Source organism: Nothoprocta perdicaria, unplaced genomic scaffold (assembly GCF_003342845.1).
Source record: "Nothoprocta perdicaria isolate Ctin4 unplaced genomic scaffold, notPer1 scaffold_227, whole genome shotgun sequence".
NCBI classification, from domain to species: domain Eukaryota; kingdom Metazoa; phylum Chordata; class Aves; order Tinamiformes; family Tinamidae; genus Nothoprocta; species Nothoprocta perdicaria.
In genome coordinates this window covers 471,668-497,222 of record NW_020455449.1, presented here as the reverse complement: position 1 = coordinate 497,222, position 25,555 = coordinate 471,668, and the positions used below count along the sequence as shown (strand labels likewise).

At 42.6% G+C, this 25,555-nt stretch overlaps 1 protein-coding gene across 1 annotated transcript in view; it reads right to left on the bottom strand.

The window, feature by feature from the left end:
- DOCK4 (dedicator of cytokinesis 4) overlaps window positions 1–25,555 on the bottom strand; it is a 181,472-nt gene that overhangs the window by 94,906 nt on the left and 61,011 nt on the right. The window contains exons 9-12 of the mRNA XM_026039279.1: window positions 18,788–18,869; window positions 18,122–18,182; window positions 16,294–16,426; window positions 14,692–14,780 (exon numbers count right to left, since the gene is read on the bottom strand). Of these exons, the coding sequence (XP_025895064.1) occupies window positions 14,692–14,780; window positions 16,294–16,426; window positions 18,122–18,182; window positions 18,788–18,869 (365 nt within the window). The remainder of the gene's footprint in view (window positions 1–14,691; window positions 14,781–16,293; window positions 16,427–18,121; window positions 18,183–18,787; window positions 18,870–25,555) is intronic.

Below are 25,555 nucleotides of genomic sequence, written 5' to 3'. Positions count from 1 at the left end.
AAAAACATGCAAAAAGCAAAATGATGGCTGTATAATCATTTTCTAATATGTATTCTTCCGGAAGCAAGGAAGAATAACTTCATCTATCATACCCACAGGATACAAAATAATTTCAAGCACCATATTTCACTACAGCCGAAATTACACAAACAACAGACATGTTTTTTGATTATTTCAAATATAATCACTGAGACAAACGTTAGGATGATACAGATTGCAGAGATTAATCTYCCCAGACCATGACAACCACTGCAGCAGATCACGTGCCAACACACAGAGCAAGGAGAAGAGCAAACTCTTCCTGTACATGGAAGAACTGGAGATAAAGACAACTCAGAACCTTCATAATCAACTTTAATTTAAGCTTAGATAAATAACATGTCTATTTGACAGATTTCCATTCTATTTACATGAAAAACAGCTCAGCTAAACATCTCCAGCTGAGTGAATGAACAAAAAATACCCAGTGGCTTCTATTCTAAGTATCCTTTAAAAACTCATGCCATGGACATAGATTATTTTAGTAGTGGGAATTTGTTCTGTGAATTTGTTCAGAATCTGTTCTGAATTTATCAAGCAACTATAGGCAATGYAGACTAAAGGATCAGCCACACTTTGGCCAGCTGATGGTCCTGGAACCTTTTATGACCTGCAGCTCTCCATAACGGGTCATAATCCAGAAGCAAATCCAGACTCCATGAATACAAACGAAAAATCTTTTTCTTGCTGGATGGGAGAAGCTCCGTCTTTCTCCACAGATCCCTACAGCAGCTGCACTAGCCTGGCAGGGAAGCAAACAGCAGCTTGAGGAGCCAAGATTCAGTCCCAGAAAGCAGGAAACAAATGCACAAGGTGCCTGAAAGCTCTGCTGGAACTTGGATACCCCTTTGGGAGGCCTATTGCAGAGTGAGAAAGGAGCAGCACAAATTACACTGTGTCATCGGCCTCTCCCTGTCACTTCTGTCGGATAAGGAATCAGCTGGTGTCCTGCCATCAGCCAGGGTCCCTGCCCCCTTCTCCTCAGCTCCCAATAATGAAACAAATCAGGGTTCTAGAAGTAGCAAATTCCCCAAATCTTCAAATTGAGATGATTATGAATGTCTTGAATTCCCTCACACTGGTCCTTCCACAGTGACAGCAAGGTGTACTTTTAATTCTTAGTAATTTCTATTCCTTCAGCACATAGAAAATACGTATTTAAATCCCAGAATTATATTTGTTTGCATACTGTAGACGTTCTGCAAAGTCATTTAACCCCAACACTGAAAATGTGGCACGTAAYTCACTTAAAATATAAGAGGAACAAGACTGGAGACGGACTAAATCTAAAGTATTGATGATATATATAAATGCAGTTGCATATTCCTGCTTGCCCCTACTGCACTGTTTCCTTGGAGATTTAGGAAGGTCTGTCCTTGTCCAAGATCCTATCAAACAGAAGAGCACCAACAATCAGCTGTTGTGCCCTGCCTGTGCATTAAACTGTGCTCTCTAAACACCAAGTTTGCATTCAAGACCTCAAATTCAACTAGTACCACAGTCTATTCTTGTCTCCGCCGCTCCCCGACCTGCTTGAAGAATTTCATCGGGCTCAAAAGGAGATGAATCAAGAGTCAAGAGGCTCCTCAATGGCGAAACAGTTTTAACTTGGGAAACCAGCTGCCTGTCGTGATGTGAAGCACTTCCTCATGCAAGAGAAGAATGTATCAGAGCTCTGTGTTTCGCTGCATTCATTGTTCAGAAATGAAGAGTCATCGTTTTATCTCCACAAGCTTGAAAAAATCTCTCAGTTATCACACATAACAGATGCTTTAGTCATCTACCTTGRGATTTAATACATCTTTAGAGTATATATCATTTTTTATAAATGTACATACAAGTGCTTGTATGTGTATTAGTTAGATAAACACATAGGAAAAGCATATCCAAAGTCCTTAAAATAAACTAATGAAGAATATTGGACAAAAGACAGCAAAACTTATCAGAAGGAGGAAATATGTTCTGCATTCCAGCACTCCAAGAGGAAAGAGCAAAACTAAAACAGAGAGAGAAAAGATGCACAGAGAGGYAACCTGAAGAACCTCCAAAGATCAAGGTTTTCTAGTCAATCATCTTGCAACTGACGCTCCAGCTACCAAATGAAAGGGCACATATATAAAAATCGCAGTGTGCTAGGCTACACAATGGTACAAGGCTAAGCAAAAGCGAAAATAAAGGCACCATTTACTCCTTATCAGAAGGTAACTCTGTTACAAGCCAAAACAAATCTCCAGACAGGAGGTAGATCCAGGGGATCTACACGGAGGCCTGTATTGTCCGCTAAATACAAAGCCTGTGGCCAGCTCCGAACAATGACAACTCCACAGTTCTGCATGTTCAACACTACTATGCACTTGCTGAAGAAACTAGATGCTTCTCACGACTGAGGAACATCTGAAATACAGGACATGAGCCAGTTCACCAGCAGTTCTACTGACCTTTACAAAGTTCATCACTACTATGCAGACTACATTATCCGAGGGACTAAAGTTGATTTGTAAAGTTTGATTTGTAATCAAATCAAATTAGTTGACGATCAGTTAACTAACATCAATTAAAACTGCATGAAACAATTCTTATTTTTAAATGCTTGCACATTCAGTTGAACTAAGTAGGGACTTCCCTTCCAGGGAAACACACTGGAAAAGAAAGTGGAACAAGGAAGAAGAAGCAACTAGCTGAAAGACCCTRCTTTCCTCACCAAAGCATAAGGAGAACTTTGTGTGTCTTTGCAATGCCCAGAAAGCCCCTGATCTCAGTTCTCAGGTGATTATTTCTATGGAGAAGAAGGGAAGTGGGGAAAAACATTATTGCTCTGAGACAGCAAAGTTTTATCATCAGAGTAATGTAACAGGGGAAAGCAGGCATCCAAAGAAATGGAGAAGACGCTCAAGGAAAAGGAATGCAGTCATAAGAAGAATCTAATCTCTTTGCATATGGAGACCCAAAGGTAACTCATTCATATTTCTCTTGTGGATGCATACATTTCACTTCTGGCATATAACAAGGGCAAAATTCCTTTAATTTTAATTTACCCCACTCCAGTGATGTATGTCAATACCAGCTCTCTCTCGAGTTCCCGCTATAGACAATATAATTAGCAACTGTAAGCTGATTTCAGAAGAGTTCAGCTTCAGAAAAAATAAAGCCTGCCTATTGCAGTAAATGTGCATTGGAAAAAAAAAAACAAATAGAAAACCAAACACAATGCCACCCTGCACTGTATCTGACTTTGGCTGATATGATCGTTGCATCATTTATGAAAGCTAGAGCCTACCCAGTACTTTGCAACAATAACTTTGCCATTTCTTGACCATTAGGAGCTATACCGTAAAAATGAGCATGACTATCCAGTCTCTGAATGACTGACACATTTTCTCTAATTAGGTACGTAGTCTAGTTTTGTCCTCTCGTACAAAATCTCCCTAGCAGTAATTAAAACCCTCTGTGTGAGCGATCATCCTTTATTTACTCCAGTTTTGAAACTACYGCTTTCAAAGCCTGTGGCAGTACTGCAAACAGACCTGCTTTCACTATCTGCTTTTTTAAGCACAAGAGATTTCCCACAATTAACTTACACCGTAGTTTACGACAGATGAGCTCCATCATTCAGATGAAAGATGATACACCAAAATTGACAAGTTGCTGAACAAGCATTCTCTATCTTTGTTAGATCTGTCATTTTACATTAAGACAGCTCTTGAAGTGTATTACTGATTTCTGTATTTAGGTAGGAAGAAGGCAGCAACTGTTCATTATGCTTACAGACCACTTATTTGCATTTTAGTTTCTGCAGGGAGGAGAAAATGTTTATATTCAGCTTCTATCTACCGGCAGCAGAGAACCCGAGATCATATTAAAAAGAAAATGCCTGGCAGCTGCTCAGGAAGCTGACAGAAAAAGCGTAGACAGAACGCTATCCAGCACTGTTTGTATTTTAAGAAAGGTAATAAAATAAGGCATCTGTCCAAACAAAGCAGCCGAAGGCTGTTGAACTAATTCTGAAAGCATACAGGTGTTCACAATCCGGGCAGCATCTGAGGCTATAACTGCAAAGACAAAAACAGGAGATTTCCATACTGTTATTGGCAAAGTTAATTATATATTATTTAAAAACTATTTGAAAAAAAAAAAACATATAAACCTTGTGAAATGTGATTGACAGGAAAATCTATGATTAAATACCGCAAGTTCCATTCCGAAAACTGAGGGAAACAGAGGCAGATTCAACCCCTGTAGACTTTGTTAGTGGTCTTGCTGTGATTACTTTAAATTACCAAAGGCAACTCCAATCTCAATGATATGCGTAACTGCAGTACTGACAAAACCAGCAAATCACCATTTTTGGCCTGATATAAAATGTTCCTTAAAGCACCAACAAAACATCTTTTTCACCCTTTTATAAGAGCAAGTTTGAATTTAACTTACCAAAATCCTCAGCTACAAATCATGCTATGTGAAGGGCACAAACAGATAACTGTGCTGAAAAACTATCCTGAATTTGATTTTTGAGATCCTTTTGGTAAAAAGACAGAACCAGGCAACAACAGTAGCTCAAACTTCTGTATAAATGCATAAAATTACATGTGATTCATCATTGAGTCTGCCTTCAAGAATTAATATCTTTTCCCAAAATATCACCATTGATATATGCTAGATTAGCCTACAAATTTTAAAGATTTATCTACTCCTTAAATTGGATAAAGTTTTTAACAGCAGAATGTTAAACAGTATCAGCAACTCTGCATCCAAAGTATTTGAAAAAGAAAAGTTATAAAAACTCCCGCCAAAAAGAAATACTCTTAATCTGACTTTTTCCATACTTCAAAGTTATATTTCAAGACCAAATGGCCTTGAGTAATAATTTATATGTGTAAAATTGTCTATAAATATTTAATCTTTTAGTTTAGCACTTGTTGAGAGCAAAAGGGAATGCCTTAATTCATTGTGTGCTTACAACGAAGCATGAGCACTACTCCTATTTTATATTTATTGCAAATAGCAGCCTTCAGTGCCAACTAATTTTTAAACACATCAGAATAGAATCCCTATAATCTCCTTGTCACAAAATGTAATAAAATATTAAAACTGTCAGATTAATAAATTGTCACAGAACTGCAAAGAAATTAGGGAAATGCACTTGCTGTATAAATTTAAGTGATGTGTGGATAGAAGCTCTCAGAGCAGAGCATTGCTGACACAGCTGCGAGCCCTGCTGAGAGCAGGCAGGGGATCTCTTTGCTGAGCAGAGACACAGGGGGTCGTTTCACACAATGAATCACTTGCCCAGATGTTACTTAGACCTGATGCAGTTGGTTTTGTTCTGCTCCTTACCGGGTACAGGGAGAAAGGTGTCCAGGAAGAGGACGAGATGGAGGGGCGCACAGGGCAGCACAGCAGAACGTTTTTGGCACTGACAGCCCTCAGGGACGTCCCTTTGTCCTCATTCCTCTTCACGTTCCTCTGGCCGTGGCTGCCACCCACCTCTCCGTGAGCCTCCAAGCCCTTTTTGTGCCTGTGTGAGGGGTGTTTCCCACCCGCTGTCCCTCACGCCGACTCGCAGRCAGAGGGTCTCCTTACAACAGCCCAGTGGGGTAGGGCTACCTGACACAGCCCCTCAAGCAAACACGGCCACAGTAGCTCTTGCAGCCAGAAAATACTCCCTGTAAATCACCACCACTCCATTCTTAAAGACACTGTGCTCTATAAACTCCCTTACTGAGCTACCAGTTCTCTGCCATGTTTGATCTCTTGCAGTTTTTCACCCTACTACCTGTGGAAAAATGATGCTCCCACGTGGGATCACCTCACGGGGCATCACCTCACGCGGCCTCTGCAGTTTGCAAGGCAAACRACGACTCTACACGGACTCTGCCTGGCCTCCCTTTGGAGCCCAGGAGGGCAAACTCAGCCTTGGTGAGACGGGACAAGGCCCCGGAAGCGCAGGCCGTTCCTACCTCCTCGTTTCTCATCCCCGAGGTGCAGCAGGGCAGCCCAGCGCAGGGCCGAGGAGCTGCTGAGGGCAGCGGGAGGGCTGCGGGCAGCCGCCTCCGCACACGCTGCTCCTGCTCTTCAAACACCCCCTCTGCCAGACTGGTCCCGGGCACCTCAGAGCCCTCGTGCTGTCCCACGGGCAGGGCCGGGGCCGGCCCGCCTAGCGCTGCTTCTGGCAGCGTCCCACATGGCAGCTGCACCGGGCTGGCGTTTGGGTAACGTCATGAAAACTGTTAGGGGCAGCAGTCACAACGTGAGGCGACCACAGATTCYCAGAACTGTGGATTTTTGTTTGTTTGCTTTGCAGAACTTACTGGGGCCTGGTTGGATCAAGATAACAATGTCATGAAATTTGACTTTGGAAGAGCAATCTGAACTTCACTGAACTTGCAAGTCAGATCCGATTTGAAGTTGCTCCTGCTTGGAGCTTGGGTTGGGCCACACAACCTCCTGTGGGCCCTTTCAACACAGCTTATGATACCACGGTAGATGACACCATGAAAGATTCTCCCTAATGATGGTTATCCTCATTCCCTCATTATGGGAACCCTGGCAAACACCTGGCAAAGATGGGGACCTCATAATATCCAAGCTGCRGTCAGGGCGCCATGGATTTGTCCCAGTTATTAAGCAGTCTCCTGTTATCCCGCATAACTTGGGATGAACTCAAACTCAAATACAAGAGTAAATTAGTGAGGCATAAGGAGTAGCTTACGAATCCAGTTTTGAACTACAACAATTCAGAGCCTTGACTACCTCTACAAACATAAAATTTCTAGAATAAAACACTCAACAAATCTAATTCTGCCCAACCTTTGCACTGTTGAAAGCAGCTTCTTTAGCTGTCAGGTTTATTATTCAACTGGAGAGACATTTTGATAGCTCTTTTTTTTCCCCCCATATTCCCACATCCCTTGCAGAAATAAAAACAAACTTTTGCACCAGTATCATGAGAACAAGACAAGAATTATTACATACTGTAAACTACACATCCAAAGAACCGACATGAAGATCAATCTCTCTTAAAGGAGAAAAAAAAATGTATGTGGCTGGCAGACTTCAGACCATCTTTTTCGCAACTCAAACCACATCCTGGATTTGCCTTAAAAACAGGCTCCGGGTTTAGTTCTTGTCTCTGTCATATTCAAGATGGATTTATGTTCCTGCCAACCACTGGATACAATACAGTAATTTCCGATTTTATTCTGTTTATGTCCTAAGCTGTACACAAGAGGGTTTGGTTTACACAAGAGGGTTTCGTTTATGTAGTTTCCCCAAGAGCTGCATTTTGACCCCTATGGAACAACTGAAAATTAACAGTGCCATGGGGTTGAAAGTAAAACAGTTAAAAGAAATCTTGCTGAAGTCAAGAATAAAAACAAAAATCCCATTGTTTGGAATGTGTCTCTTCTACATTTCAAGTCTTCCTGTCAAAGCTAATGTATAATAAACAGTCTTTCCTGTGGAGTCACAATGTCTTTTTGGCATTACTACCACAGAAAACCACACTGCACTCAGCAAACAAGCAACTAGGTTCCATCACCTTATCCATTTCATTCAAAGCATTCCAAGAAAATGGTACAGGAAAAGATCTCCCTCACCACACCTGCTATTTTTGTGGGACCCTCTTAGTAGCCCACAAACCAGCTAGCTGCCTTTACAGGAAATTAACCTCTATAGATCTATGAAGATTTTGCCCTGCTTTGTCTTATCTCTCAGGAGCACCAGGCACGTGTAACTTTTTTAAGACTTAGAGAAACCTAATATTGTCATTTACACATGAGCTTTTCCTGTTTTAACACCACAAAAATTAATTCTTTACAGTGACAGATTAGATATGTTTACAATAGAGGTACAGATGCAACAGTAACCCTCAAATTTTGCTGAAACATTGTAAGTTGACAAGAAATGAAATAGGTTACATATTGGAAAAGGTCAGATCTACTCATTTTTCCAATATACTTCAATGACCACAGCCACTGCAGCACCTGAGTACCTTACAATCCTTAAAGAAAGCAAAGGCACTGAAATACAATAAAGCCAAGTTACCTGGGTGCCCCTGTGAACTCATAAAACTCAAATTATGAACAACATGAGGCACACCTAGTAAAATTCACAGATGTGGAACAAACAGAAATGTTTCAGACACCCTTAAAGGAAAACTAAACCATCTACTCTTCTGCTCGAAAGACGCGGGGAAAAATGAGGTTGCAGTGCATTTTTAATTATTATTATTTATTTTTTTTAAAAAAACCCCAGTAGGGAGAGTATTCACATATAACACTAGAGACCAAGGTTTAACTTTTCTCCTCTATTTCTCCTCCTAATAGCAACAGGAAGTGCTAGAGGACATGAATATAGATCACCCTTACCAAAAATCACACACTACTCAGCAGACATTAGAGCCTCTTTCTCCCCATGGTATAAATATTTCCTGATTGTGTGCAAATCTGAATAGCTGCTGCAGGGAAGGCTGAAACACATTAGCATGATCATCTGGGGCATGTGGGACACGCTGAAAATCCCCTTCCAGAACAGTCTGAACCAAGACACTTACTGTCTTTGAAGCACACCTTAAACACTGAAACGTGTATTTATTATGGTAAGTGCAGAACAGGCTTATCTATCCAAAGACAGAGCACGATCAGGGAAGCCCCAACAGTCTGTTCCAGCATTCCTTCTAGCCTAGTGTTTGGGCAGCTAAATCTAGACTAAATCTAGAGGATGGGGACAGTGTAAGTACCCTGAGCACCCGGGTCTAAACTTCAGGCAATGGCAGAAATCAAAGCTGCCTGCGATGCAGGTGCTTACAAGAAGACCTTGTGCCTGGTTTAAAAGATGCTGATGGCATTTTGAGTCATTACAGTGCAACTTGCTCACTGGGAAAGCTCACAACTTGCTTGAGGGATTATGCAGCCCAGAAGCTCTCAGAAGCTCATTATACTACTATTCTTTCCACCATAATATCTTGTATTTAAAGTTTCAAAAATTGAAATACAAAACCATGCTGTGCTTTAGATAAAAATCTGAAGTTGCACTGGTGGCAATTCTTATTAAAAATATCAGAAAAAAATAACCATGGGCCTGTATGAGCATGTAAAATCRGGGTTCTGTTCTCCGATTTTTATTTACTTATTTTTAAATAAAGCCCTGTCTAACGAGAATCAGATTTGACTTTGTTGGTTTGCTCCTTGTCCTAGCAYGCACTTCATACCATTTTAAAAATCAACAGGTTCACTGACAGCAGAGTAATTCTCTGGGCAAATGAAGCAGCTATTACATGATCAATAAGAGCTTACAAGGCACGTTGGGCATTGGTGCCAGCTTTAATACAGGCGAGAGAAAAGCAGCCCAGACGCAATGCAAAGCTGTCCTAGTGAAGTCCCAGGTAGACAGCATAATCTCACATTCATTCTTGAAGAGTTAAGATCATTGAGCATGGCCCATGTTGCAGCCCTGTGAAGTAACGTGGACATCTGGACGAAACCCAAGCTTTGACACAAAAGCGAGGACTCTGGCAAGCTAATTCGTCACTATCTGAAATGCACTTTTGGTAAGGACTTTGCCATAATAGGCAATAGGCATCTTATTTCTCTGAAACAATTTTGTTTCGAATTTGTACATGAGAATTAAAACTACAATGTTTACCACAGCTTTTGCATTTCAAAATTCGGATAATTAAAATTTAAACCAAAGAATGTGCAAAAGTTCTGGAGCAATCTCCACTGCAGCCTCAGTGCAGCAGCTGCATAACCTGGAGCTGCCCCAACTCCAATGAATTGCCAAAGCAGCAAAAAAGCAACAAAACCAAAGCAACCTCCCCCGGCAGGGAGGGCAGAGAGGAGAACAACGTGGTGCCTTTCAGGGAAGCCTGCAACTGCTTTCTGCAACTGCAGCCTGCAGCTCCCGGACCTGTGCTCCTCCATGTACGGGTTATAAACGTGTTATCTTCCTTGGAAGACTGATGCAATTAGGTGGGATTTCTTTATGTGGATATTAGCTTTTCCACAGATGTTTAGTTTTTTGTTAAAACCAAAGGAGCTAGCCTCTGTTTTAAATAAAAATATTATAGCCAAAGTAGTTTTTACAGTCAGCCTTACCCCAACTATTACTGACACTGGGTCTGTTTCTAGTACCCTGCTATAAACAGCACTTATTTAACAACTAACACAAGCCCCATGTGACAAATAAAAAACACTATTAAACGCTGCAAAAACCATAAAATCTGGGCCCCACGTTAATGCCCTGGCCACCYGCACTGGGCACCCGGGCTGCAGCAAGGCTGGTACCGACGCCAGGCACCTGAAGGGCAGCGGCGGGCGGGACGGGGCTGCCCAGGCTCCGGCGGCAGCTCCCTCTGCTCCTCCGCGCCAAAGCGGAGCCAAGGCTTGTCTGCGCCAAGGCCAGGGAGCCGAGGCCCATTCGGAGCAYGAAGCCCCGGCCCCTTTCTGGGCTCAGTTCGGGGGCTGTCGGGAGCCTTTCCTCAACCCTCCTTCTTGGCCCCACGCAGAGGCTAAGAGTCCAAGCGTGTGCGGAGCCGAGCGCTGCGGGACGCAGCGGGGTGGGCACGGCCGGGGCGCCGGGTTTGAGCCCAGGAGCAGGGTGACAGCCGGACTGGCACGCAGGGCGGTGGGCCACGGTCTGGGYGCCCCTTCAGGCAGGTCTCTGCTTGTCAACGTTATGAATCCGCTAACAGCTTGTCTCGAGGGAGGGAGATCCCAACCCTGGAAACCAAAAATTCCAGAGAACCTTCCAGACTGGACAAGAACTACAGGCGTCAGGGGGCAGAACCGCGAGGGTGGTGGAAAGGCCCAGAAGAGCTGGGGCAGGTTCCCTGCCGGAGGTGTTTCTGTCACTGTTTGTTGATTCATTTCGCAGTGTTGTTTCTAACCTGATGTCAAAAGGGAAATGTGACATAAAGTAAAGTTGTTTTCCTACTTTTGATCCATATTAACAATGGTTCATCACGAGAAGGAAACAAAAGGCTCCTGGAAGGCAGCATTTTCCCCTCTTTGGGGGGTACTTAGGAGATGGCAGACAACACTAATGTGGCTTCAGAACCTGACRTTCAATTATAGTATAGAAAAAGACAGCGAAGAAAAATACAGATGACACTCCGCCTAAACTAGTGTAACTACAGTATTTTCCATGAGGTGTCAGCAGAAGTATCTGAACACACTGCTCCAGCCTTGCGAGTGTTTCTCTGGCTGCTAAGCAACTGCCGAGGAATGCATTTCACCTGTGCGATGTAAATAACCTTTCAAGCTTTATCTTTTAATTTGCTCACTCCTGTCCTTAAAGAGGCATCAGCAGCCGCATCCTCTGCCCCTCTCCAACGTTGCCGGCACTGCTGGAATTCTGAGCTCCTCTCCCTCATCGCTTCCCTCCCCTGATACAGCTTTTTCATAACGTAACTGAGCTTGAGTTATGCCAGGTTCATCTTCCAGCCCCCTGTAATCCGCAAAAATAATTCACATCCCACATGTCTTTCATGTCRAATATTCACATAATTAAGAGTATTCAAATTTATCAGAGGTCTCCTAGGACAGCTGGGTATTTAAGACTGAACTCTTATCTATCTCATGAGAATGGAAAAGGATAAAGGATATATCACAGAGTAAGCAGACACTGCGGTGCAAAAGGACATTAATGCTTTTAAAGAGATAATTCTTCCTCACAATACATTTCMAACCTCCCCTTTCTCCTAAGTATATTACATAGTCTGCCTTTAGGACAGCAAACTCCACCTTTCCTTTACCATGCAAAAGGACCACAAGACACATTACCAGTATAAAATGAGATACATGAGTCTTCTCAGGGCTGATACATGAACAGAAACAACCACCCTTCAGCAATACAGGGGATAAGGATTTTCATCCTAACATTCAGCACTGGCTAAAACTGCCAGATCCCCGACAGTCACAATCATCATTTACACTAATCACACATTATACACATCAAAGACCCGATTCTTCAGCTCCTTTTTTTTTTAATTCAAGGAGTTCTATTTGAAGCCAGAGAACAACTTAAATGAAAAAAAACACAGAATGAGACCCTTTGATATGCTGTATATTCAGTTTGCAGTAAAAAGATAAAAGTTTTGAATCTCAAATGTGTCACATTAATTTTCCAAACAGTGCAGTCATTAGCAAAGGCCTAAGGTAAGAGCGGGCTGAGCACAACGGGAGCTGCTCCCTGGCATTCAGCTCAAGGTGAGCGGAGCCTGCTGGCCAGTCACACAGTTTAGCAGAGCAGCAGCATATTAACATGTCCATGTTAGCATTAAAAGCGCTACCAGAGGATAGCTCTCATGTGCCTATTCTCGTTCCTCAAAAGCAAGATGCTCTTACCTCTGCTTTCTATCGTGAAGGTCAGACTCTGTCTGTATGTAATACAGTTATTTTCAGTAACTTAATCAGTCTGAAGTTTTAAGTGCCCTGAGACAACAGCACTGAATCAAATTAATCTTCTGGGTAACTCGCTTAGCCTGAGAGGTCCTGCCAGTATGAACTGCACCCTATTTTAACATCTACAACTATGTTGTATACAATGATGAACATGAATACCATGATATAAATAATATTGATTAAATAACTGCACTTTTTGCATTAAATCAGTGATGCCAAGCATTCAAATGCCAGGCAATGTCAGAATTAAGACTATGCATCTATGCCTTAGGAAAATAATCCTACCCCAGCAGCACGTACCTGAGCGCCAACGCAATGACAAACACAAGAAAACATTCCCCTTCCTCTCACAAACCTTTGCCCTAATRCACATACTGAGTGCAATAAAATATTTTTAAAACATACAATATTAGATTATGTAGCTAACTGAAAAACGTGTGGAAAATTTTCAGAGACACGCAGGTGAAGTTCCACGTTCGACACCTTCAGCCTCTGTTAGAAGCCAGGACTATTGCAGTATGTAGCCCTCTGCAGCATGCAAACAGAAGCCTCCGTTCTGGCACCTCCTAAACTTAGAAGAAATTATTCACAAATCTACACCACTAGAATTCTGTCACGTATAGACTTTATAAAGTCTGAATATATAAGGTGTGAATTAGAAAGATAAGCCAGAAATGGCATTTCTTTCAAACATACGGATCTTTGTATGAGGACATTAGCATGAGACTTGAAATCAAGGACCTCACTTGTTATTTAAAATAAACAAAATCCTCTGTTAGCATTAACAAATGTATTTGAATTTTTAATTTACTTTAAAGGAATGCACCTTGCCAGTAAGTTCAAGTTACCTGCCAGTCAGCTGAGGCAAATGCAAATCATGAATGCAACACAATGATCAGGGTGCAGGCACTGGAGATGACACAACCAAGAACCCACCTTGGATGGGGCGGACATTTGACAGTCAAGTGAAAGAGGCTGCTGATGAACCAGGGAGATTTCTCCTAAGGGGGACTTGGAATTATGTATGAATTGTACCCGATGCTTCTGGAAGGGGACCTAGGCTGTTTCCCAGGGGCTGTGAAGCATTCCACATGGCTACAATCCATGCAAGACCAGCGCTCTTTCAAAGCTCTTCGTGGTGGGCTACAGAAGTCAGAAACAGCCAGAACTAGAAGCCCCCATCTAGAAGATCRGCTCAACTTGCACCGAAACCCAGTACTGTGTTGGAGTTAAAGAAAGTCTCAAAGGTTTCTGCTAAAAGGCCAACCATGGCTCTGCTGCAGCAGCCCTCAGCTGAACAAGAGAGGTTGTGGAGTCTCCTTCTCTGGAGATCTTCAAAACCTACTTGGACGCAGCCCTGTGCCCCGTGCTCTGGGTGTCCCTGCGTGTGCAGGGGGTTGGACTAGATGATCTCTAGAGGTCCCTCCCAACCCTAAGGATTCTATGATTCTATGAACTATACTAATCCTTCGCAAGGACCATTTTTGGAGCCATTTGTCAGCTATTAAGGGTATGTGCTATTTCCTTCCTTTATTTTAAGCAAGGAAAAGAGAAGGCATCTCTCATTTCTCTGACAAATTTCCAATTCACTGCAGCATGTAGACTCACTTGAATATTACAATCTAAAACACTTATGCTTTTCTTTTTGTTACCGTCAAATTCTTTTTATTCCAAGAGAACTAAGATAAAGCACGAAAAATCCAGGTTGCATTTAAATTTATTTTGAAGACAGATAAAACAATGTACAGCTGACTAGAGAAGACTACTGGAAACTCCTTAACCATTAACTCTGCACCTCACTCAGCTGACCAGCAGGAACCCAGACCACAGACTGGTAGTTCCCTGTGCATTCTTTTCTGAAGTTTAAAACATATCCTCAGTGGTTTATTTGATTTTCCTCATGACAATGTAAAGCAGAAGTATAAATCATCAAGCACTGCAAATGAGTAATGATCATATGGAAATCTGATCAGCCCTATGTGTGAGCAGAACTCCCAAGCAAAAGCTGAGCTTTATTGAGCTCAGCATAAAAGAAAAGTTCAAATTACATTTTTGTTGTTGTTGTTGTTGTTGTTGTTTTAAAGAGAATTCAGGGACATGAAAGGCAATAACTAAAATAAGAATATGCTTTTTTTGCATGACAAAAAAATCTTGCTTTCATAGATATTAATCCTCCTAAAATAGAGCCATTTCATCTGCAAGCTGAAAAAAAACCCTAAAATTTTAAATAAAACTGTTGCAACGTACTCACCTGCATTAGAGCCTGTCAAGTTGTAACGTGCATTTAGCTTTTTTATGATGTTTTCATGGATCTGATACCAGTCACTCTCTGTGTTGCACCTACAAGGACAACAACATTCTTAAATCTGAAACATGAACACAAGTTTTCAGACCTCCTTTACCACATCTCTACATAAATCCTCTTCTGTACCAACTAATAACTCTATAGGAGCTAATAAAGTGCCCTCGAACTGCCTGTCTTGACAGAAAGGCCTATGAATGAGAGTGCTCTTGCCAGGTAAGAAGTGCGTGATGGAAAGACCTGCTCTGTATGGAAAGAGCAGGAGAAGGATATGAGGAGTTTTGCTCAGCAACTCGGCTGTGACCAATTCACTGTATGTACAGATCTCTCCTTTGGCTCTAAAATGTACAGAAATCTGCCTTGTGACACTGAAGAAGAAACACGGGACCCTGACAGAGCTGGTCTTAACAGGCAGAAGAAAAACCCTGCACTCCACACTTTGCAGGTATTTAAAATCAAACGTGTTCTTCAGAAGGTACTGAATAGAGAGCAAATTACATCTCTGTCCATTTAATAAATGTCTGCTTTTCCTCATGGAAAAGTGTTGCTACTTGATCACATTCTAATGAACACTTTTTGTGACTTAGACTGGAGCTAGTCTTAGCATCAATTTGTCTTTGATCCATGTTTCCCCTTCCAGATCTTTTGTTGCTCTAAAAACAGACAGAGATATTTGACTTATTTGACTTGMACATCCTGGGAGTCTAAATACAAGTCAGCCCACATGGCCACTCTCACACTAAACTGCTTTTCACTAGCATTGATTCCAGCAGCTCTAATTCAGCACACAGGGGAAGAGAGGAGAGGAGGGAGGCAGCCTGAGCGGCCCCCGTGCTCTCGAGATTTGAATGCTAAGCCTTGAGTGGGGCACAGCTTCCAAACGGGGTCCCTTGTTTAGGCATTTCAAATGGCCCACTCCACAAAACATTCCTTACTACAGTGTGTCCAAGACCAGCAGGAAGTTAATACACTCTGTGTTGCTATGGCTGTTGAGCTTTACAACAAATTGAGCTTTATTCCAGCCTAGTTGTAGCAAACATTTACTATCTAATCAACCATTCATTTAAAAACCTATTTTTGATTTCTTCGTTCTCCTGTGCTGCCTTTTACACTTCTGCTATGCCAGTCATATAAGCATTTTATTTCATAAAAGTTATAAGCCTGTTTTCTTCTGGAGTCATCATGTATCTCCAGTAGCTGCTTAGGCAGTACAAGGCATTCAAAGCAGTCTTAAAAGCACTTCATGTTGCCATAAAAAGAGAACTCCAGAAGCTCCCCCAAGTATGTGATAAATGCTGAAACGCACAAGGAGATCTAAAAGAATGCAATCTTCTCTTTTTCAATATTAGCCTACCTTATAAAAAAACTGCAGAAATAGTTGAAATTTCTAAACTGTGACAAAAAAGAAAACTGTGACAAAAAAAACCCTCTATCACACTTCTTTCAGCATAAAGTGCTACAACTATTTTTTCACCCTGCAGCTACAACCACTGCTGCTGAGGTAAACTGACTCAGAGATCTTGTAAAAACGAAGAGGAAACCCTTGCTTACATGTACACTTTCAAGACGAGGTCGTCCTTTGAATCTCCTGCCAGCAGGTCCGCGATGCTGAGCACGGCGCAGCCGAAGGGCCGCCTGTACTGGACGTTGCAGGCGTTCTTCTTTTCTCCAGCCCCCATCCGACCTGCCAGACACAACATCCATTTGATACGGCTCGGTCACGGAACCGCTTCCCTGTGGGACCACAGAGGGGAGGCAGGGAGGGGGCAGCGCCAGTCCTGCTGAGGCCGGTGTGAGCAGCCAGGGCCAGGAGAGCCTCCCTCGCCCTCACATGCAGCTACAGCAACAAAAGATAAAGAGAGGCCACTGGACATGTGCTGACCTTGCAAGGTCTGGGGCCAAAGAAACCCCTCATCTTTCGTTAGCCTCCTCAATAAGCAATTCCTTCTRAAACCCAGTGATTCTGCATCCTCTCTTCACGGCACCACCAAATACAAGTCAGAGTTCTGACATGACACATCACCCAGCATTTGATCCTCCTCCCTGTGAGCTCTGTGAGAGGTGTTAGGATCGAGCCCTTACAGTTTAGCAATCAAGTGGTACCTCCAAATGGGCAACTGGCTAACCAGGGGCTATTGAGGAGCTGCAGGGATCACAAGTAGAGATGAAGGATGGGRAGAAATGATGACAAAAGGCAGAAAAATAAGTTATGACGAAGAGAGAGAAAAGGCAGCCAAGGAAAASAGAGTTGGAAACAAAATATTTTTCTTAGCCTTTTCTATTTGATTTAAATACAATTGCTCAATCTTCTCTCTGCAATTCTGGCATATGAAACAGCCCCCTTTCCAACCGTTTCATCCAGTTGGGTAGTGGCAGCAATGCATCTTTCCCACAAACTCCTCCTTCCTGACCAGAAAACCCTCGGGCCGCGGCTGCTGCGGGACACAGGCCTCCCCCCAGGACTCCCCGGCCCCACAGCAGCTCCCAGTGCACTCGCTGCACAGCACAGAAACCTCAATGTAACTTGTTAATATTTCAATGATTCGCTTATCTTGACTGAGAATATACTTGAAAAGGATTCAGTACAAAAAARGTGAACCTTCTATTCTTCCTTGAAGCATTTTTTCTCTCCAAATTTACTTGCATTGTATTAGAGGCTACCAAATTATTTCTCCATCCTGACTAATAAAAACAAAGCATAGTAGCCGGTATTCTGCTGAAGCTCTAAAACAGCATAAAATGCAAGTAAAAATATTTAAAGCTTTACAACATTGCTTATTTTGTAGCAAGTTGTTTCGGAAGTCTGCATATATTAGAGCTACTGTACTTCAATATATTTTTCAAAAAGAGGAAAGAAGATATACTCAGTACTGCACTGTTACAACTGCAGAGCTGCTTTACAGAGAAAACTGAATATATCTAGGAGTTCACACTTAAAAATTGTTTCAGGTCAGACAACCCAGACCACTTCTTGCAATAAATACCTAACACCAAACACACTCTTTCAATCTTTTCAGCATTCACATTTTGGAGAACATTGTAATTATTTGCATCATCATGGGTTAAAATTCTTGTGAGATCTCCTTAACTCTCCTTCTCAGAAGGGTCAGGCAGAAGACAAAATTCACCTGAACAATTTCACACTTAAATATCCTCCACCAGACATTATATACTGATTTTAAAGGAAGCCAAAACAACACTGAGAAATTCCAGGGAATTTTGACTTCGGGATAGAAGTGTTTTTGTTTCCAAATTTACTCAGCAGTCTAGCTGATTTAACAGAACCCCAAACTGAACTCAAGCAGGGCTCCTTGCTGTTGTTGTTTACTGCCTTACACCTACCCAATGTAAGACTTCTGTTCGAGTCTGTAATACCCACCTATTCGGATAATGTGCACGGTGATGTAGATGTCCTTCCGGAGTTCACTGCTGCCCAAATCCTGCACAAAATCAGAACTCCGTTAGTTCTGACCTCTCATTAAAATGTGGCATTTCAAAAGATATTTCCACATTGCTTTCCTGCTAGTGCAAGTGATAAATGACTTCACTGCTCATTTACACAGCATTAAAAAGTTATCCCTGTAACATTTTAAAATGGAGGTCATGCAAAAATACTCAAAATTAATGTTCTAAAATATGGGCTAGGCTAGACTATACTATAATGAGCACAACTGGGCAGTAGAGGGATACAAAAGACTTGCTGTGTGCCTTGAACAACAACGATGCACTTGTGCAAATCCTAGCAGGCAAAGTGCAGGAGAAATAATCTTCTGGGTGTAAAAAATGCACAAGAAGGAAAAAGGCTAGACCTTGCCCTCAGGGGAAAAGCAAAGCCTGCTACACTTGTGCACCTGGAATTTTGGAAATGAGGTCCAWACATTGGCAGAAAGAAAGAAAAATCCAATTTATATTTAAATAACACACCTCAGTCAACCTTTACACTTCATATTCATAGCAATTTCAGGGCTCAGAACAGCACTGAATCAAGTAATAAAATAACTTAATCTACCCAGCACAAAGAAAGCAGAGAATGGCAAGAACTCACCACGAAGAGGGAACAGTGTCTTTCAGGCTTTTCGGGACATTTTGGCAAACCATTCCTGTTCAGCCTTAGAAAAAACCTTTCACTGTAAGAAAAACAATATGACAGATGTTGAACAACACTGCAGCAAATTAGATCACATTTGATCTTATTGCCAGATGTGTTTGTCCTCAAGATGTAGAAGAATGAAATAATTTTTCTTTTTAAAGGTTTTACCATTACCAATGCAATGAGGAAGAATAGTTCAAGAAAGGAGACTTGTTTATGTATGATCTGACAAAATCACTACAAACACGATACAAAATAAAAAATTGATCATAATTCGGAAGAACTATATTTTATTCCTATTACATACATAGTTGTATACAATGAAATCTATTTGCCTAAAATCGAAATACAGTGTGTGGCATGTTGCTATTGATTCTTGATAAACAAATATCAGGACTACCACTCTCAATAGTCAACCAATATTCTTTTTCAGAGATAGGAAAAAATTATCCTAGGAAACATTTTTTCCTATACAACCCTATCAAAATATATCTCAAGATGACACAGGTTTTACCAGTCTTATGAAAGCCCTGTAACTTCCAGCAGAGTAAGCATTTCCAGCATTCTCTTATGCAATCTACTGTAGGCTGTTATRATGCTACAACCAATACAAATAGTGAACCTGATAGTAGAGAGAGGCAGGGAATTCTTATCTTAGAGTAGAAGAGGGCACAAGACCTTTTTGAAACTAAATTACTTCATGAAGCATTCAGAGTTGACTGTAGGTCTAACATGGACAATTTCTAAGTCAACTTGGCACATGACCCACATTAAGTTTGTGAGAAAACAAATTTTCCAAGTTTTGAATAATTTTGTTCAAGATACACCTCACAGGAAATAATCTTATTTCTGCAGTGAAAGAAGTGTGGAAGATGAAGCAATGAAGAAGTAATAACAAGATAAGTAGAATCRCTGTTACTCTTCATCCCCTCATCCTGAGTCCCAACTAACCCCACAGGTGACTCTGCATGCCCTATGATACTCAAAACAGGGAAAAAAAACCTTTATTGCAACTAGATTTTATTCTTTTTCTCCCCATCTCTTCTGCTTATCCCTGAGGCTAAACGTGGTTTACTACTCTTCTGTGCCATCCACAGCTTTAAAAATGCAGCTGGAAAATCACTAGGAATGCAGCTGGACGAGATCCAATTCAACAGAGATGAATTAAATTTTTATTGCACCAGCATTCATCTTGCACAAAATCTGGATCAATCGTTCACAGAACGATCCAGGTAAAGAGGCATCTCAGGGGGGCTCTGGTGCAACCTCCTGCTCCAGGCAGAGTCAGCTGCAAGGTCAGACCACGTTGGCTCCAGCCTTCATCCGGTTGGGTCTTGAAAACCTCCAGTGCCAGAGGCTCCCAGGCTGTCTGTTGCAGCTCCTGATCATCCCTGCGTTCTACCTTGTATCCAAGCGAGCGCCTGGCTCCTCGCAGATCCTGCTGATCTCGGCAGGAGCGGGGAGGCCKGTGGAGCCCTCCCGCCGGCAGCGGGAGCCGGAGCGGCCCCAGGGCGGGTGCAGCAGCCGCCAGGGCAGCCCTCGCTGCAGCTCCCCAGGCCCCTCTGGCTCCCGAGGCCCCTTCGGGTCCCCGTTTTTGTGATTTGTGTCCCGGGGGAGCCGGGCGGGTCTCCGGCCGCAGCCTGCGGAGCGCCCCGGCGGCTCCTGGCCCAGGCAGCCGGAGCTGCTGCTGCTGCCCGCCAGCCAGCGCCGAGSCAGGAGCCCAGGGCTCTGCTGGCCTCCTTGCAGAAATGCTTGTGTCCTCTTCAGCTAGGGAACGCTCGCATCGGATGGCAGGAAGGGCAGCAACTAAGAAGAGTATAATTAGAGTCTTCAATAYCTCCAAGTGCATGAAAATGTAATTTTCTCAGAAACACTCGTGTTTTAGGATACAGCTATCTTCTGTGGCTTAGGTCTCCATGGAAACTTCAAAACTGAGCTTTAAAAAACATATTCACATAAACATCCTTTAAATCGGCAGCAAAACACTACTTTTTTTCTTTTCAAATGTTTTTGAAACAAATCTGCCACTTAATTTAATTTAGCTATTTTGTAAGAAATAAAAATACACTAAAAATTCAAGACCTTTGTGTTCAGATCCATCACAAAATTACTGATCAAGCAGCAAGCAGCAATGCAGAATAGCTAAGTTTTCAAGACCTTACATTGCTAAGTACCATGCAACACACAAATACAAAGACAGACTCTATTCCAGCCAGCAGTATTAATACAGCTTTGGTGATCTGAAACCAGCCCCACATTCATACGTGCCAGTATGTACTTGGCCCATCCACAGCAGTGCTGAATTTGACCCTACCGTCAGTCTGTAGAACTGTTTCACAAGCAATGCATGTATCTCCACCACAGGACACTTCAGTGCATAATTGGTGCTCACAGCAACCACTAGAAATGTTGATTTCATGGTTTCTTGGTAAATGATACTTCTCTTTATCTTGCTGTTGATAAGCTGTGCTCATAGTTAACCTCTGAACTGGGAGTGTGTTATATGTTTATTGAGGCTTACATTCTGCAGGAATCAAAGGCACATCCTTTGAAAGCTTCCTCCTCATTATCCACTAGGATAAGAAAATTGCAAGCTCTGCTTATACTCACAGACCATAAGATTGTGATTCAATTAAAGCCGAGGAGTTTTGTTGTGCCACACAGGAGTGCACTCATTGGAACGGACATGTAATGGGAATGCAGATCTAGATTCCTCATTTCAACCTGACATTTTTGTCTGACTGAAGCAGAGCTCCTAGGACAACAATTTAAGAGAAGTCTTAATCCTTGTCTCCTTGTTCTGTATTTTGATGTTTCAAAGAAAAATACAGCATCAGTTACAACTGAGATTGAAACTATTAGAGTTCAGAGCAGTTAGTTAGATTCATAAGGTTACCTGAGAAAGAAAAATGACATTCAGCACATGTGTTTATAAACCATTTCAAAGCATTTCTGCAAAGAAAAGCAGGTTAGAAAACRGTTGAGGAAAGTCAACAGTCTTCCTAAAACAGAATAAAGGTTTAGGATGCTGAAGATACAAAAGCCCAGCTTCAAACATCAGCAAATACTCCCCAGTGTTAAATCTAAGGCTAGGATCTTATTTCACAGCAGTTTTCTCAGCAGTCAGTGACACATACATATATACAGCAAATATGCACAGCAGCATCCCAAAACAGAAATACCTTCCCTTTGTGTTAAAACCATTTCATTTTAGCTCAATCTGCACGGAATTTTTATGAGCACCAACCTTGCCACTTAAATATGCCGTATACATTTTAACTCTGCTATTTTCAGACTGAAAATAAGGAAATAACTAATGCTGGAGAGATTAATTTAAGCAGGTCAACAAGGGATTTTTGTACTGTAACTTCCCGTGTATTACTGCAGTAACAATGTGTTCCAAATCGGCAGGCTTAACAACTGCTTTTAAAAGGAACACAACCACAAACTGCTGTATTTTCACAAACGGCAGGAAAGCCTTACCAGTCTAGACAGAGTGTTTGTTCTATGATTTATTAGCACAGTATCAAAAGAAAAAAAAATACASCCAGATTTGCACCACATGGCACACTCCTGCGGTAAAGCTGTCAGCAGATCGTCGTATTTCTCAGCAAGGCTTCCATTTTCTTTATTATTATTTATTATCYTTATTTTTTCTACTAAAACATAGGTTAGACTGATTTCCAAAGCACATCACAAGCAACAGCAAGGGAATATCATGGCACAACTCAGCGGCTCCAGTCAAGGACGTTTGGTCCGAGCCCACCGCAGCAGCGGCTACAGCTGAACCAGCTGCCCAAAATCCCCGTCAGATGGAGACCGTTTCCCTTGGATGTCACGACAAAAAGCCCCGTACGTGGCACGCCAAGGAGCTGCAGTAAAGAGATGCAGCCTGAGGAGCGGGTTCCTCAAAGGCTCCCTGCGCAAGCGAGTGGGCACCATGCAGCGGCAGGAGCTGCTCCGCCCGGCAGTGCCGGGCTCTTAACTCTGCTGTGCCCTTGCAAAACCCACGCCTGGTATTTCCCACTGCACAATAACCCCTGACGAGACAGAGACAGGGAAGAACAAGTATCCTAAAATAAGATTACGTGATTGCAAGTGACAATCAAGTCATTGACACTAACTAAATTACACAAACAAAGAAAAAAAAACCATTATGATGCTGTACGAAGCTTATCTTCTTGTCTCCTCCCAAGCTGACAACATGGGTTATCTGCACTGTTCCKGAGGAACCAAGGGAAAGGGGAAGAAAAGGGAGGGGAAGGTGGAAGGGAAGGGCAAGAAAAATAGTTGTGTGTGCATCTAAGTTGAGATCTCATTTTCTCCCATCTCTTTATTAACTGAAGGCAGCATTAGGAAATTAGGTTTTGCAAATGCTGTCTACAGTCTCTTAGATACTTGCAGCTGTATTTTAACTGAAAGGCGGCATTATACATTGCTTGGGAGGAGCAATAAATTACTTAGGATCTATTTTTAATGAGCCAGAGGAAAGAAACACTGGTTTACAAGACAAAAGAGCACCCCCGAAGCTACTGTCAGGTGTTCACAGCTAGAGAAGCACCACGCACGAGCGGCTGGAGCGCTCGCTAACGGGGAGCTCAGCCTGCCACCACAGATAAGGGGTTTGCAGCGTCGTATTATCAGCACAGAGACCTCCAGATCCTTTAAGCTGAATTACAGCCTTGATTATTATCCCAGTGACTGACGGAGATAACAGCACGGATAGAAGCACATTTGCTGTGTCTTACCCCRAGGATGCAAATAAAACTTGAAGAGAGCAGAGCAAACCGGGAGAGGTGCCTAGAAACAGTAAGATTTAAGAATATTCCCCTTTTTGAGCCCCTTGAATCCTGTGGATTCCTCACGACCTGGGGCTTTATGAGAGGCCCACTGTGTCGTTTTGTGCCTTCTGTCAGCCCCCCTCAGCCACAGTGTGTCCTCATGAGGATGATCTCTAAGCCCACCCGAGTACCCCTGTGCTGGGTGCATTTCAGCCTCACCTGAGGCTGCCACCAAGGTGCCAGGCTGGAGCACATGCCCTGTGCTGACACCGTGCCGTGGCCTGCCTGCACCTAAGCTTTTAGGCTGCAACTAGTAAAACATCTGCCACAAGGCAGGTGCACCTCATGGCAATTACTCAATTTCTGAAGGTATTTCCTGTTAGTTTTCAGTTTTTATGACACAAACATTAAGAGGAAAACTTGTTAATGGTCATGAGAAACCTAATCCAGCCCATACGTCTAGCTTGGTTGGGTTGGCTTATCGGCTTTCAACAAGTGTGCAGGTACACAAGATCACAAGAGCCAAGATCTATACAGACTAGCTTCCTTTCTCCAACAAGCAGGAAATATTTGTGGAAGCGTCTTTAAAAGGCAGATAGATTCTTCTTTTGCCCCCACACTGAGTAGGGGCGTTCCTGAGAGCAACTGTCCTACGTGAGGAAACATTCATAAATAATTTACCTAAATGAAAACTGAAACTTGAGCCCCTTGCGATCCATCTGATGAGTATTAAGAGTCAAGCTCCTATTGCTAGGGTGAGTGGGTCTCTTACTTTGCTTTTGGAGCTCTGTTGCTTTGTAAAAACCAAATGGAAGTGTGGCTAATAGGGTACACTGACCAATGAAGCCAGCACTTACTGTTCTCACCTCTGGTGTGGAGAATCCCACAGCAGAAAGTGTAACTCCGTAATCTCAAGCAAAACAGCATCATTCACTTGGGGATCCTCTGCATTTCCAGCCTGGAGCAATTGAGCTGCCCGGCACGAAGCAGCCACACTTCTCCCTGATCTCCCTGATCTCCATCACCTCCTCCCGCTCCAGCACCTCTCCCAGCCCTAGGATGGCAGCAGAGGAGAAGCTCTAGGACTCCTCCTCCTGCTTCACACCACTGCTGCCAAGAGAACGGGGAATGGCACGAGGGACTGAACACATTCCTGCATGCAGGAATCTTCCTGCTCTCAAAGAATAACTGGAAATACTGAGGCACATATTCCAAAGGGCAYATATCCAAACACTTGTCTGAAGCCACTGAAAACCCTGCCTTCCCTGTTAAGCTATTTATAAGCCCTCCTCCAATCTCACTCACACCAAATACATTCTTGCCCACAAAGGTACTACGTGTTTTGTCTTAAAGAGAGTAAAAAATGAAGTACTTAAGTCTACTTAAGTATAATAAACTTCTATTTTTCTCAAGTAACTACATTCAGAAGTGTACACACCAAGCAACTCCTCTAACAAGAAATTTCTCTCCCAAATGAGTAAAGATTGTTAAAAAGAGCACTGCCCCTCTGGTGCCAGGGTGACCTTTCAGCTGCTGTCAAARCATCTCCCCGCGAAGGTCAGGAACCATCTCCTGAATGAAGAGCAAGTAAATAAAACCAGGCTGTCGTCTCCTCCGGATTGCTTCTGAGGAGGGACAAGACAGGCCAGTAAGCRACTAAACTTGAATGGAGGACTCCAAAAGAAGTCCTCCAAAAGCAGTTCCCTCTCACCTTTTTATTTCAAATATTGCACCATTCAAGCTGCCTGTTTTAAACTGCTCTCCCCACCATTCCCCAATACTGATTTGCTCTTTTAGCTGTAATTAAGTGAGATAAAATGAAGGAATGGTGTGTGTGGAAGAGGCACTCGTGGTATGCAACAACAGTCCTAAACACCATTTCTAACACAGCACAATTGCCTCGATGATCAAGCTATAAAGAAGCAGAAAGGAGCTCAAATTA